General features: G+C 37.4%; 2 protein-coding genes across 4 annotated transcripts; one reads left to right on the top strand and one right to left on the bottom strand.

Moving 5' to 3' along the window:
• Positions 1-1131: 1131 nt before the first annotated feature.
• On the top strand, positions 1132-5507 carry LOC105637832 (Peptidase M28 family protein). 3 transcript variants are annotated; one of them, XM_037637105.2, is made up of 12 exons: positions 1132-2262; positions 2420-2487; positions 2667-2748; positions 2874-2966; positions 3058-3210; positions 3599-3667; positions 3876-3963; positions 4076-4159; positions 4512-4600; positions 4701-4817; positions 4889-5032; positions 5112-5507. In XM_037637105.2, exons 1-12 carry the CDS (start codon positions 1321-1323, stop codon positions 5256-5258), a joined length of 2076 nt encoding a protein of 691 aa, XP_037493033.1. In that variant the 5' UTR covers positions 1132-1320; the 3' UTR covers positions 5259-5507. The 3 variants fall into 3 exon arrangements, with proteins under 3 accessions (XP_037493033.1, XP_089581282.1, XP_012076851.1); XM_089725156.1 differs by having other exon boundaries at positions 1133-2262; positions 4889-5009; positions 5112-5251; XM_012221461.4 differs by having other exon boundaries at positions 1134-2262; positions 5236-5507.
• Positions 5508-7419: 1912 nt separating this feature from the next.
• VPS15 (protein kinase family protein / WD-40 repeat family protein) lies at positions 7420-15866 on the bottom strand. Its single transcript, XM_012221459.4, has 11 exons — positions 15454-15866; positions 14927-15049; positions 14780-14825; positions 14539-14699; positions 14049-14128; positions 13229-13334; positions 12719-12895; positions 9486-12638; positions 8738-8985; positions 8557-8656; positions 7420-7910 (listed from the first exon to the last, which is right to left on the bottom strand). The coding sequence occupies exons 1-11, from the start codon at positions 15724-15726 to the stop codon at positions 7734-7736; spliced, it is 4644 nt and encodes a 1547-aa protein (XP_012076849.1). The 5' UTR covers positions 15727-15866; the 3' UTR covers positions 7420-7733.
• Positions 15867-15979: the final 113 nt, after the last annotated feature.

Here is a 15979-nt window from a genome sequence, read left to right as displayed (position 1 = left end):
CCAGTACGGTCCAAGAAAATTTTACATTCATCCTCAACTGATGTTTCTTCAAAATCATTAATTATTTTATAAGTTAAAGTATTTAATAAATATAAAATTTACAAACAATGAAAAACTATAATAGTTCATATGCATTTGACCCTTATTAAACAAAAAGATATATACTTACCAATCAAATAAAGAAATATCATTATTACAATTCAAAGGTAACGCTAATTTGTAAACTACATAAGTTTGGAGAGAAAAAAAAATTATCTATAGTTTCTAGACAATATATTTGGCAACTACCAAATGCAATTCACAGGAAAAGATGCTATCAAATGATTGATTATGAGTTTTAATAGACTTTAGTAATAATATGTGATACATAATCTAACGAAGGCCAAGAAGAAATAAAAGATATAAAATTGACAATTTGGATCTCCAAATCCTGCATACAATAATATTGAAGCTCTATCTACATGATGGATAAGCAGGAAGAGGAGCATCAAACCTAAGAACTTGAGTAATCTACTTCCATCAAAAAGCTGTTGAAATTGATTGCATAACAATCGGTATTTTGCTCTTTAACGAGCTCCTTATCACCCCTATGCTGATTGATGAGAGGGTATCTTGTCTTTTTATGTAAAATTTACAGTAAACAAGCTCTTGAATTGAAAGACTTGTCAATCAGATGATAAGATGTCAATGACATCTACTTTCTCTTAACCGTTGGGCTAACCCAATGTTAGAGGGGAAGGAAGAAAGATTAACCAAAATCGGAGATTAAAAAAGAAAAAGGATCTGTAATAGGCAGAAATAAGACGCATAGGAGACTCAGAGAGAAGATAAAATCCACAAACCTTACATTTTTATGCAAGTCACATTAGATAGACGACGGAATCCCAACCATGTTGACGTGCCTTCCATTTCTGAAAAAGGGACGTCCAGTTCATCACTATCCAGTCCTCCACTTGGATAATGAATAAAAGGTAGGAAATGGTCCCTGTCTCAAATCAATCAAAAAGCAAGAAAAAAGAAATGACAGGATATCGTATATGGCCACTATCTAACAAAATAGCAAATGGTGTCGTACTCGTATTTTTCTTTGAAAGCAGAATATAAAGTTTGTTTATTAAAATCATTATCAACTCCAGAAACAATTTTTACACGAATAATAGGACAAATAACTTTCCTCGTTTTCTCTGCAATCTCCAGTAAGACATTGACTCAGCTTTCTCTTGCTAAAATCTAAAAGATACCTCTGCAATAGCCTTTTCAACAACAATCAGCAGTAAGTATAACCTCTGTTCTCTAAGTTACCAAAAACAACTAAGCGTCATGTTCAAAACAGTCACCGCTGTCTTCCTTGCCATTGCAACATCTTTCTCCTTGCTCTTCACTTGTCCAAAATCCTACTATCACTCCCTCTACATATCTGAATCCCTATCTGACAATGCCTCAATATCGCATAATCTCTACATGCTCACCCGTCGGCCACATGTTGCCGGCACACCAGCCAACGCAGAGGATGCAGCCTATGTTCTATCTACACTCAATTCCTACAATATAGAATCACACATCGCCTCCTATGATGTGTCCCTAACTTATCCTGTTTCGCGTTCTTTAGCTCTAACAACCCTACCTACAGAAAAGCCGATCATTTTCGATCCCCATCAAGAGATATATGATGGAGATCCATATGCAGATGTAGCAGATGAAGTTCTACCAACTTTTCATGCATATGCAAAGTCAGGTACGGTAAGTGGACCTGCGACCTATGTGAACTATGGACGAGTAGAAGATTATACAACACTGAAAGAAATGGGGTTGAATGTCTCCGGCACTATTGTATTAGCAAGGTATGGAAAAATTTATAGAGGAGATATTGTGCATAATGCATTTGAGGCCGGTGCTATAGGGGCAGTCATCTATACAGACAGGAAAGACTATGGCGGTGGAGACAGTGGAGAAGGATGGTTTCCATACGCGAAGTGGATGCCACCAAGTGGAGTTCAGGTAGGATCTGTTTATGATGGTGCTGGTGATCCTACCACGCCTGGATGGGCAAGTATCCAGGGTTGCGAGAGGTTATCAGATAATGAAGTAGAAAAGGGAGGATATGTTCCATTGATACCTTCATTGCCAATATCAGCAACTGATGGTGAAACAATTATGAGATCAATCAGTGGACAAATAGCAAATGAGGACTGGCAAGGAAGCGAAGATGGTCCAGTTTACAGGGTTGGACCAGGGCCAGGGGTTTTAAACCTCAGTTATACTGTAAGTATTCAACAACCTAGTTTCAGTATAGAATATATCTCATGCATCATACAATTGAAACACTTGAAAACACACGCACACACAGACAAACAAATTAAAAAAGGCCTACCTATCAAAAAGAACTTCTATATGACTCCACCTATCGACAAGATTTCAGGGAAAGCAGACGGTAGCAACAATTCAAAATGTTATTGGTGTGATTGAAGGAGCAGAAGAACCTGATCGGTGAGAAACATTTAAACAGCTAGAACATGTAATCTGTCTGCTAAATTTGTATATTTAAGCACCTTTATAGTACTTTAGTAATCACCAAAGCAAAATAAAATAAAAGAAGAGATCAAGCAATTAGCAAAACATATATGCCCCTTCTAATGATTTAATCACCCTGCTACAATTACTTCTAGATTTGTCCTTCTGGGTAATCATCGGGATGCATGGACATTTGGAGCAGTTGATCCCAACAGTGGCACAGCAGCAATGCTAGAGGTATTTGTGGCTCCAATACATGCTGCCTTATTAACTATCTTCTCAATCAAAGAAAATAATAGCATAGGAGTAAATAATAGCATAAGAACTATAAGCCCTTGACAAAACTTTGATATGCATTGTAGGTCGCTCAGAGATTGGCAAAGCTACAGAAAAGAGGATGGAAACCACGAAGAACAATTGTCTTGTGCAACTGGGATGCTGAGGAATATGGCCTGGTCTCTCTCTCTCCCTGTGTTTGTGTGTTTGCACTTGAGTATGAATGCAACTGCGTGTGTATGTGTGACATAAACCAAGTGTTATTTCCAGATAGGATCAACTGAGTGGGTTGAAGATAACAGAGAAATGCTAGCTTCAGGGTCTGTAGCGTACTTAAATGTTGACTCTGCAGTACATGGAGCAGGATTTTATGCCTCTGCAACTCCTCAACTTGATGAACTGCTCATACAGGCTACTCAGCAGGTATCCAAATAACTAGAACTAAGTAGCATCACCAGAAAGCATAAGCAATAAAGTAATGATATTTAAGCCACGAAAGGAAAATATTTCTTCTATCTGTTTTCCTGTTATATAAAGCAATTTCAAAAATGATACCAAAAGCCATTATGCTGGTAAGCCAATGATCAAGTGTCAGCTTTGTACCATAGGAAGTCAGAAGTTCAAACCAGAGCACCCCCTTCCCCTTAAAAACTTTTTGATATACTGAAAACAATAATAATAATAATAATAATAATAATAATAATAATAAAACAAGATATCTGTATGAGCATGATTCTCTGGAGTACAATATTACCAAGTCATCCCTCTCACTCATCACAATCAGATTCACATTCAGTACTTATTTGTGAAGGTTAAAGACCCAGAAAACACATCACAGACCATCTACGAATCATGGATTGTTTCCAGCAGCTCTCCTGAGGTAAACATTACCTAATCTCATTCTACCACTTCATAATGTGATCCTAATGAACCTTTCAAGCAAGACGAACTACATTTTATTACCTGCAATCATACTGCACAGAGCATAACTTACAGCTGGAAGATGACTCTTATCATGTGAATGTTTTCAGCTTATTATGTAACTTGAAACTATTTAACACCCACTAATTTGTACTTTGTATATGAAGATTGGGAGATTAGGCCGTGCAGGATCAGATTATGCAGCCTTTGTGCAACATATTGGTGTTGCATCAGCTGATGTGTCTTATGGAGAAGGTAACAAAAATATTACATCCTCTGACCCCCCTCAGTACAATCTTTTACTTCAGATCACACGCATATACTAATGCATATATGATGACTTTCTGATGCTAACAATCACCCACAGGTTACCCAGTATACCATTCAATGTATGATGACTTCATCTGGATGAAGAAGTTTGGTGATCCAATGTTTCAAAGACATGTTGCAGGTTTGACATCAAACTTCTATCTATAAGGATCTAAAAATATGAAATCTTACTCCAGCCAAAAACAATCCACAATATTCTTTATTTATAGCATATTGATTATAGAATGTGCAATTATACACAAATATTAATTTTGAAGCAATTCAACTTGTAAGAAATTCATATCAAAAACCATTCAGAACATAAAAGGAACCAACACACAGGTAGTTATTGCTATATAAGGTATTTGCACCAAGTTATGAATCATAAAGAGTCTAAAATGTCAATTGAACTATGCCTGAAAATACATATATTTTTCTTTTCTTTTATTTTGCCAATTTTTTCTTTGCTCTTAAGTCTGCCCTTGAAAACACAGTGGCTAGCGTTTGGGGTTTGGTTGCTCTTTGGTTAGCAGATGAGGAGTTTTTACCTTTTAATTATCTATCCTATGCATATGAGCTCCAGGTATCTTTAAGTTGAAATGGTAAACAAACATTGTATACAATTTCCGACTGAGAGTTCAGTGACAAAAGTTAATCCAAGAAATCAAATTAATATGTGACAGAGAAGCGCAAAGGAGTTGGAAGATGTGATCTCAAACAAGGGCATAAGCCTTGATCCATTGTTCAAGTCCATTGACGAGCTAACCAAAGCAGCCACCAAGATACATAAGAAGAGAAAGGTATAATCAAAGCATCTGTATCTCAAGACAGGCATAAAGAATGTTTCTAAAACAGAAGTATTACTTTCCAGGCAATAGAAGAAAGCAGAGGCTGGACATCAATATTGAAGAAAGACCACCTAAAAGTAAGAGAGATCAATGACAGGCTGATGATGGCAGAAAGAGCATTTACAGACCAAGATGGACTCTCCGGTAGGCCATGGTATAAGCATTTGGTACGTGCTTCCTTAAATGATTCCTGAATCCCTAATTTAAGTTGTTTTCCATGTTCACCAATTTCTTTTTGAAATCTAGCATACACAAAAAGACGAGTTTTGTGACAAAGCCCATTGTGAAAACATCAAAGCATATATGCAAAAGAGAAAGCACAGCTCCAACTATCCAAGAAGGATCAAGCTAATATTTCTATATCCTGCAGATATATGCACCTGCAAAGCATAATGTCTACGGATCAAACTCCTTCCCAGGTATTGATGATGCCATTGAAAAAGCAAAGAGGCTTAAGACTGCAGAGTCATGGCAAAGTGTACAACATGAAGTTTGGAGAGTCTCCAGAGCTGTCAGACAAGTGTCGCTAGTCCTCAGCGGTGAACTAACATGAATATGTACAATACACAAACAAAGAATATGAACTAATAAAGACTATTGTGGATGTTTTTGAAATTCCAGTTAAAAAGCTATCTTGCCAAATTTCTCTTCTGATTTGCAATTATCATCAGCAATTAACTCAAATAAAAGGTTTGAGCAAGCATTGTATGGATTGGATTCCATCACCAAAATCCTTGTCAACTATAAAACTCAAGATATCTTTATCTCAGTATTGCAGAACATAAAAAAAAAACAATACCAACGCTAAAGACCTAAACAAGGCCTTGTGACCCAACTAAAGTCTAGCCAATTCCATCATTAGAATCTATCTTGGCTAAACTTTAAGCAAATTATTTAGTCTATTATTACCTAGAAACATATTCTATCTGACCACCTCTTTCTCTTGCAGCTCTGTCCACTTATCCATGGTCAGTTCCTTGTTACTCAACCATCCTACCATTCCAAGTTGGTGCAACTTTATGTTGCATTTGATGTATGCATTGATTACTAAATGTTCTCATATTGCTACGCTTGTTTTATAGGCATTTTCTGGTGGAAATAGTTGCAAAGGACAGGAGAAAGCCAAAAAAAAAAACGAGGAAACATTAAGGTCATTAGGTAATTACCCTCATAATAACAATTTGCCGCAGAGCACACCAAAAATTCACTAGAAACAAGAAGTTTGGATTGGCATAGATTACAAAACACCACAAATAAGAAACCCAAAGCAAAACAGGAATATGACATGAAATTTTCAGGATTAAAAGAATAGAAATGATAATACTCTCACTAAATGGCACTTTCCTAAAATATGAAAAACTCTTAAAACTCAATATGCAGTGACAAAGCAACATTCAGTGTCAACGCCAATTCATAAAATCACAAGACATAACACCAAATTAAATAGGCTTAATGGTCAAAAATTCAAACCTTCCAGAATACACCATTTTACCCTGACCTTTAAATATTCATAGCAAGTCTACCCATTTGATCATAATTGAAATGAAATACAATATATTATAACTATAATGTTTTACAATCACTCGTCTCCAAAATCAATTCTGACACGACTCTTTGTCAATTCTACTTAATTGCAAAAAAGTGATGGTGTACTTTAGATCAAATGGGTACAATGGCAACGAATCTTAGCTGAAGGTTTCGGTACAATTGCACTTTTTTGATAATGCTTGAGTTTAGGACTAATGTTAGTTGTTGACTTTTGTTGCTCGGATTTTTTTTTTTGGGTCATTAGCACAATGAAATAAGATGCAGTGAAATGTAAAACCCAAAAAATAGCAAGATAGAGACTGAGTTCCTAGACATACAATAGGCATGGTTTATATGAAAACGGAACCAAATTTCAGATAGTACTCACACAGCCTACATTCCAACAGTCATCTAATATAAGCATAGTTTATATGAAAAGAGAACCAAATTTCAGATGGTATTCACCAGGATGCATTGAGCCATCTAATATGTAGCTGGTCTTTCAATCTATTTTTTCACATAAGAGCCAAAACATACCTTAATGATAATAATAACAACAAAAATAAAATACTCCCTCCGTCTCATTTTGTTTGCTTGTTATTCCTTTTTCGGATGTCCCAAAATGTTTGCAAGGTTTCGAAATTTATACATGTGAATAATTATTTTTCCCATGATAACTTTTATGATCCTTCATTAAATGAAAAACTTTTATTAATATCTTAATGAGTTAAGGGTAAAAAAAGACAAAATAACTTTTATTGACTAAATTCTTAATATGTGTGTTTTGTCAAACCATGCAAATAAAATGGGACGGAGGGAGTAATATTTAGGGTTTTGTGCTCCTTTTTTTTTTTTCTCATTATCATCTTACTATCAAAGAATACCACCATAGCATGGGATTTAAGGATAATATCCAATCAATTGTCAAATGTAATCACACCTTCCGTACCCTACAACCTCCATAACTGTTATCTAGACAATTAGATGGTTCCAGTAGCCAATAGAAAATGAGATAATAAGGTCCAGGTGAACAGAAAATGAGGCAGCATACTCTGAAGGTTACATGTATAAGCAAGAGTACAAAATGACTGCGAAGATAATTTTATGAACACTTAGATACCACAGCTATTTTCCTTCAGTAAATAAATTATGAAGTGTATAACTGATCACTGTACAAATCCTAAAAGGGCTTTCTTTTCCTTTCTTGGAGGGTTGCTAGTTATATGGTATAGGCAAGTGGTTGAGAATAAAACCAAAGGAAAATTAACTTCCTAGTCTTAATATGCTATATACAAAATCAATATCATATGTACAATAGAGCACTTTAATGCTTAGGTTAAATTACTTCCAAACCTTGATAGCCCCATCTCTACTGCTTGAAATCAAAAGTCTCTGGTTCAACTTGACAGAAGCCAAAGAGAGGATGGAATCTCGGTGGCAGCCAGCAGAATCAGTAGCAGCAGCTGCAAGAACAGCCTTTGCAGTCAACTTGGGTGTTAGATTTCGCCGTTTTGTCTCCTGTTGGGAAGAAACATAATTTTGGCATTACAAACCTAAAATGCTTAGGAAATAAATTAAAAAGAGGTATTCAGCCACCTATTATAACATCAACTGTAAGCAGCCAACACTTTTAAGTGACTTAAAATGCTGTGAAATTAACAAAGGATATACGTAAAGACAAGAGTGATAGGAATTGACCGATAATATAAGTAACATGAACTATACGATACCATAAATTTTCATTCAAAAGATGCAACGATGAACAGCATTCATGTTGGTTGCAACTGAAAATAAGCTAACCATTGATGCAATTGGATAAGATAAGAATACATAGAAAAGACGAACAATGGCCACCTGTTTATTAAGGAGGACAAAAATAAAAGCAAACTTTCCATGTTTCTTTTTTTCCAATTACTCACAAGCACAATTTAATATTCAGATTATTGTATTGTTTCAGTAACAATTTGACCTGAGAATACCAAGTTTCAGATGATCTTTTGCAATAATGAATTACAGACTACTAGTCCTATTATTTTAGAAAATACCTCCACAATAAAATCCTATTTGCATGAAGAAAAGAAAATAAATGGAAATTTATCAAAGAATTGAAGCTTAAAGTTCAAAGAATCTGTACTGGAAAAGAATCTAGAAAACTTCAACATACCTGTACAACTTGAACTCCAAAACTTGATTTTATTTCAAATAAATCATCATTTCCAACTCCGTTCAAATTTGGCCCACAAATACAGTAACTTCTTTCAGGGCTACAGTCATAAAGAAGCAGCATCAGTTCACTGCCATAAGATGAAGATTAGGTGGAGAACAAGGAAAATTCAAGCAATAACCTGAAATGGTCCCACCGACGTATCTTCAAGTCGGTACCACCAGTCAACAAATCACCCCCAGGTAAAGGAAGCATTGAATGGATACCAGGAAGACGGGGAGGAGGATTATTCAGCTCATCAACTTTATACTTCGGATTGACATTCCGCCTCATATCTGGTTTAAGGTTTGCCTTACCGGTTGGTCTGGCCAAGGCCCATGGCATGTCAGATATTTCAATATCATTGTCATAATTTGCCAGCCTCAATACCTGAAAAATAAATAAATAAATAAATAAGACAAAAATTCCATAAAGTTACAAGAGGACTCTCCATGTGCTCATCACATAACCTTAGCCAAATTTCCTTTTCAATACTAGTCACTTCAGGCTAGTTTGTTGAAAAACTCTGATGGTTAGGATCAGATCTAGGGAAAGATGGGGTGTTGGACATATAGGGATAAGCTTGTCAACTAATCAGATTAGCTGCAGAAACAACAAAGAACTTAAGACTTAGCAGTATGAGACCACAACAACTACTTCCTTAACAAAATAAAATAAACTAAAGTAACCATTTTCAGCCTTTACAAAAATTAATCATCAAGACCACCTTTTTCCTCCATCAAAACCCAACAAGTAAATTTACAAATATTTTGATTTTTGTCTGCACTTTTTCAATGTTCACAAAGTGTGTGAACACGTCTTGTCAAGTTATCACCCATGCAACACCCCAGAGGTTGTGTATTAAAAAAATAAAAACAATTGCCATGTACCTGGTGACAGCTCCCATTCTCGGCATTCCATAGAGAAACTTCACTGCAACCAGCAGCAACATATATTAGGGGTCGTGCAGTACTAGACAATGTGACATTTGGAGGAGGAACAAAGAGGCACATCTTTTCTATGGGGCATACAAGAGAATATTGCCATGAGTTCACAGGTATGAGGAACCTTAGATCCCAAAGTGTGAGCACACCCCTCGAAGATCCTGAGACAAACCAATTCCCACAGGGGCTTGTTACCAGAGAAGAAACATAACCTTCCTCAGGAACAGCTTTTAATGTCCACGCATTTGCATTTGCTCTAATATCCCAGAGATGGATTCCACAATTTTGAGTACTATACATGACAATCTGACTAGCACTATTATCTGCAGTGTAGTTCAAAAGGCTAAGTATTGCACCTTCCTTGATATCCTTCTTTTTTATATCAGCAATACCTGAATACTTCTCAACAACATTGCCAAGGCCCCTAGATATGTGATCAACAGAAAATAGATGCATCACGCCATCGCACGCTCCAACAACAACTTGAGGAGAGTTGCGGAGCATTACAGTGCAAAGTGCTCGACTTCCTTCCAAATGATAAGTGAGCCTTGATCTGAAGGAGATGTCCTTCTCCAACTTTCTTGAATCCCACACCTTGACAGTTGAATCATCAGATGCACTTACAAACAGGCTATGATCATTTGAAATTGCAATATCATTGACAGCTGAGCGATGCTCCTGCAAGTGTGCTACCAACACTCCACGAGGTCTCCAACCTGAGTCTGGAACTGATGCAGTCCGAGCAAAGGACGGCAATCCTGTTAAATCAGTTGGAGCAGAAGCATCTTCCACTGTAAAAGATCCTCCCTTCGTTGCACCAGATAATCCCATCTCTTGAAATTTACTATTAACATATGATGTCTGATCACTTTCCCTGCTTTCTGGTTCATGTACCACTCTGTAGAACTGTTTAGATCCATTGCTGATGCTGAAAGAGCCAGAAACCAGCTTAGGTGCAGGAACAGAACTAGCCAAGCTAAATGATTTGTTTACTGGATCCATCCAAGGCATGTAAGATGAACCAATTCCAAGAGAGTTCATACGCAATGAAGAATCAGAAGCTGCAGGAGGAATTTTCACTGCTCGCCTGTCCATGCTAAAAGAGTACAAAGGTATGCCCTCTGAGGACTTATCATGTATGAAGCTATTCACGCCACCAACCTGTGGAGACATGTAGCCTGAGAATTGCAACTTTTCTGAGCTTAGGGGATCACGAATGTCAACCACACTAGAAACATTGCTTATCAAGCCAATAGCTCTCAGCTTTGCCTCACCATCCTCTTGCTGCTCCAATGCATTAATATCGTGTTTCTGAATATCAGGACTTGATTTCTTGTCAGACCAACTCTTCACAGAATTTACTTCCCCATCCTCTCTTCTGAGCACATCAGCACTTTCCCATTGTTTGGACTGTGTTGACGAATTGTACCATATTTTTCTCTGTCTCTCCAACATATCTGAACTTCTAGCATTTTCTAAAACTTGGTAAAATACCTGCCTGGAGACAGGAGGCTTCAAACATAAAAGTAGAGACTTCTCAGAAGCTAGGGAAGCAGGTTGTCTTCTAAGGAAAGGGCGTATAACTGGTGCAAGGAAAACATAGGAATCCACAGCACCTAAGCTCTCACTGCTGGCTGCAATGAAAGTGACAGCTGATCTTCTAACCCACTGACTTGGATAACATAACAAAGGAAAGGCGTGTTCTATCATTTCAAGCAATATTCGCTTCCGCAAGAAGCCATGTTTACATAGGATTGCCAAACAGTCCAATGCATTAACAATGACAGCCTCAGTTTGATCACTTAAAGCTTGCTCGATGTAAGGTAGAAGATACTCCTCTACACTTCTTTGGCCCACAAAGAAGCAGACATATACAATCTTCCCATAGAATAATGCCCTTAGTTGCTCATCTCGATCGTTGAGAAACGCAGGAAGGATTGGTAACAGAAAGTCATTACTCTGTCTCTGACCAAAGAAGCAGCATAGATTGCCAATGTCCTGAAGGAGCGCTCTCCTGATATTTGGAGTTTGTTTTGGGCCCATCACAAGTTCTTGAACAACCTCAGCAATGGATTTCCTCAGCTGTGCTAGCTGTGAATTATTATTCACCCTCTGCTGATGTCTGGATGTCTCAATGGATGATGCTAATGACTTGCGTGCTGAAGTCATTTCATCAAGGACACCAGCCTCGCTCAGGCTTATAGAGTGAATCAAGAAACCGTAAGCAGTTAGAGCCAGCTTAGCTATATTGCTAGCATAACATATTCTCACACTTTCCTCTGGATCATCAGGAAGCATGGAAAGCATCGGAAGAATATATTCGGGGAATATCTTTGCATCACTAGGTGGAAAATCTCGAACTAAAGGCAGAATGTCACACAGAGTCTCTAGGGCAGCACAACGCACTATTGCTGCTGGATCCGAGAGCATAGCAATAACATAAGGCAGTACACGCTGCAAGCGATCTTCATCATCAATATATAATGAAGAAGACTTCAGTAGAAGTATGGCCCCCCTCCTCAAATGAGGCAACTTGACATTGCGTATGCAGGAACAAAGGAGAGAGGCAATCAGAACCATACCTTCACACTTCATACTATCTTCTGGTAAAGGTAAAAAAGGCATGCCAAAGGTATCAGATTGACTGTCATACTCAGACATCAACGAACTCAAATCATCCATTGTGATCTTTTTCAAAAAGGGATGATCATTTTTCCTAAATGCATTGGAGATAGCCTGAAGAAGCTCGCCAGGTGATTGTATGCTGCATTGCTTAATGTCCTGGGAAAATGCAGAACTGGGTGCACTTTCAGGCATCAACTTGACACTAGAATAGTCATTGCTTTGTTTTACATCCCCAAGAAGGGTACTAATATCACCAAGAAGCTTGTATTGATCACGAACTATACCTTTATCGGTCATTTCTCTCTTTCTTGAGTCCCTTGCCAAGTCCAAGTTTTGTATTTCAACTGTCTCTAATGACGGGTAACCACTAACGCCATTTTCAGATGTACTATTCCCAGCTCCAGTCTCTTCACTTGTCCGGTCGCCCATCATTTGCTTAAGTATTTCATGGAAAACACTCTGGCACATCGCAACCTAAATAAAACAGCAGCCAGGCTCATGTTAATAGCAATAGGTACAACCAATTTTACTTCATGTATTATAAAATATCTTACCCTCATATCAGAATGAAGAGGATTCCAGCAGCAGTAGAAATTATGCAGAAACGGTGAGAAGTAGGTTGGAAACACAACAGCTGCATAACTTTGCAGGTAGCTTTCCGCAGAAAGTCGTGCCTCTGGTTCCAACTGGATCATATGAAGAATCATCTTTCGGATTCCAGTATCTGGAATCTGTATTCACAAAGCAGATGAATTAATAAAAAACTTGTCAAGCACAAGTAAGAACCAATACAAAATTTAAGAGGAAAAAACAAAGTAACCTGAGCACTGATTTATTAATTCTTGCTCACGCTATAAGAAGTCTCATAAAGGCAGAACAACACAAGTGAAAGTGAAAACTTAAATTTTAAAGCTAATAGGAAACATACAAATATATTTCGAATAAGTACAAAACCAGAAGAAAGTCAATACTTCAAGTTGAGATTAAGTACAATATTTTTCCTTTTTTGTCCCTTTGGTTGGCATATTAGAACAGATGTACAGAGAGGAGGAGGGAGGCAGAACCTTCTCAAGATGTTGGCTAGGATCATACTGTCCTCTACGATAAGCAAGAAGCTGGGAGAGTTCAAACAGTTGCTGACCCTCGAGGAAAAGCTCCGCAATCACACACCTATTATATACATGCAACAACACCATAAACCAATTATCACATCATGAAACAGAAAACAAAATACAGAAAGCCAGTGCATGACCTAAGAGATTGGTTGAACTGATATTAGATGTATTTATGGCAAAACTCCTACAAGAAATGGCATTTGAATTCTCTCGCTTTAAAATTTGAAAAGAACACTAAACCCCACCCATGGAAAGATTTCATGCATCTGAACTAACAGGTTCAAACCACAGAAACAAACTCATTAGCAGAAGGGGAACGTTACATACATCTGACCCTTCCTAGAGCCCACAATGTGGAAAGCCTCATGCAATGCAACGCCTTCTTCAGAACCATTCCCTCCCCACAACCACCATGACAAAAGGAAAAATCTACGGTCAATAATATCAGGTAAAAGGACAATCGTAATCCAACCTCACAAGATCCTAATACTCCTTATTTCTTGGAGCAGGTAGGATTACAACCCAAGTCTCTAGCACATGAAAAAACTTTAATAACCAGCACCTTCACAAAACAAAATTTTTATTTTGAGTTGTTCAAGAATAAACGATAAAACGCAGGACCTGCTAATTTTAACATGCTTTACCTCACCAATTATTTACTGAAGAAATTAAGAAAAGAGGTCATTTCTAAAAGGGAAAAAAACTGATACAATCACCATTTATTTGATGCCCTAATTTAATAAAAATGCTTGTAACTGCAAATGCTCACCCAACAGCAAAGATATCCATGGAGGGCCTTAATGGTGCATCTTGAGCAACCTGCATCTCACCTCCATGCTCATAGAATCTCTGAAAATATAAGGATATGTAACTATAATACACTATAGACACATGATCTTGTAGGAATATAGAAACTGTAAAATATAAAGGAAAAGGGGAAGGAAAGAGGTATAACAGCAAATAGTTTTCAAATGCAGTTCATGACATTTAAAGCCTTGGTCATAGCATGTGTCCCTCACAAGCATAACTTATATCTGCAAACCAGCAACTTTAATTCTAGTCAAAATATATGCCAGTCATTCAGCTGGTGGCTCATTACAATTCTTAATCAAGGATCAGTTGGCCTATTGTAAGGAAACAATGTAATTGACATATAAGAAACTACTGATAAATATAGACTTACATTTAGAAGAAAAGAGGGAAGGGGAAGGGGAAGGGGAAGAGGAAGAAAGAGGATTATGAAACAGTTAAGGACCAACCTCAGGCGCAAGATAGCAGAGCCTTCTTCCTCCCGTGTCAAAGAAGAATGAGAAATCCGATGGGTCATCATAGGGAATGTAAGTCGGTTTAAATGAAGCAAAATCAGCAAGATAGAGCCAATTCCAGGAAGTGACCAGAACATTCTCACACTTAATATCACCTATTGCAATGCAAATGGACATGGATAAAACAAAATATTATCACTGCAAAAGCAACAATCTCTGAGCATACTGCACTCACCATGACAAATACCCTTCTCATGACACTGTTTCACAGCAAGAAGTAACTGCAAACCACCAGTAAATGGTATGTGAACATGAATTTCTTTCTCCCGTGAGAAGTTATTTATCAAATAGACAGATAGCTAAGAGATATACAAACAGAGACCTGAAAAGCCAACCACTTCTTCTCCACTAAACTGAGGAAAGGCCGAGTGCCCAAGCGATCATGAAGATTATTGAAGAAATATTGCCTCAAAAGATAAGCCGCTTTATCTGTTTCTTGCCAAAACTGGAAGAGAACATTACATTATTAGAAGCTCATGCAATAATGATCAATTTCATTTCCTAAAAAGGTAAAGGTAACGTAAGCGAAAAATATTAAGAAAATTCTTAACACCTTAGCCTCCGAACAACCATATAACTCAGCTAACTGAGGCTAATATCAAAATTTCGCAGACTAACACACTGGTGTTACCAGTCATTTTTCTCTATAACAAAACATTCACCTCGAACTCGCACTTCCGTTGTCTTCAAATGTCTACACGACTATATAGCTAAGTAATTTTCAATTGAGTAAAATTTTATTCAAATATTCTCAATTCTAACCAAACTACAGTTATCTAAAACTTCAAATATTATTAGCTAGACGCCAAAACAAAATGCAGGGAAGAAAAAGGAAAATTCAAGCTGTACCTGGAAAGGCCAGACATGAGGGTGGTCAAGGGCAAGGAAGGTGTCCTTGATTTGCTCGAGACGGCGCTCATACTCTCTCAGATTGATAGGATCGCCTCGCTTGAAATAGACTTTAACGAGGACTAAACCCTCATCGTGCTTACAGAGAATTGACTTGAAGAAGCGGCCGCGACCAAGCACCTCCTTGAGCACCAAATTGTAAGAAGAAGGTAAATCGTGGAGATAGTACTCCGTGGCAGAGACTTGCGTTGTGCGCGCGATCTTGTTGCCCATTATTTTGCATTTGGGGTTATTTTTTACTGTTTGTTTTTGGTTTTTGCGTTTCAAAAAGGAAGGAAGCTTTCGTCTCTGCGAAGCTAAAGTCGGGGGAAGAAGAAGCTATGGCCATGTGATTTGGATTGGCAACGTTTCGAAACGTTTCCTTACGCGTTCGATTTTTTTTATTTTTATTTTTTTTAAAGAATGGAAATAGTAAAATACATTTTACTCTATGGAATTTTTTTTTCCTCGGGAATTTACACGTGTG

The sequence above is a fragment of the Jatropha curcas genome, chromosome 8, assembly GCF_041381405.1.
Source record: "Jatropha curcas cultivar XTBG-Jc1 chromosome 8, XTBG_Jcur_1.0, whole genome shotgun sequence".
Taxonomy (NCBI): Eukaryota; Viridiplantae; Streptophyta; class Magnoliopsida; order Malpighiales; family Euphorbiaceae; genus Jatropha; species Jatropha curcas.
This window is presented reverse-complemented; position numbering and strand designations above follow the sequence as displayed.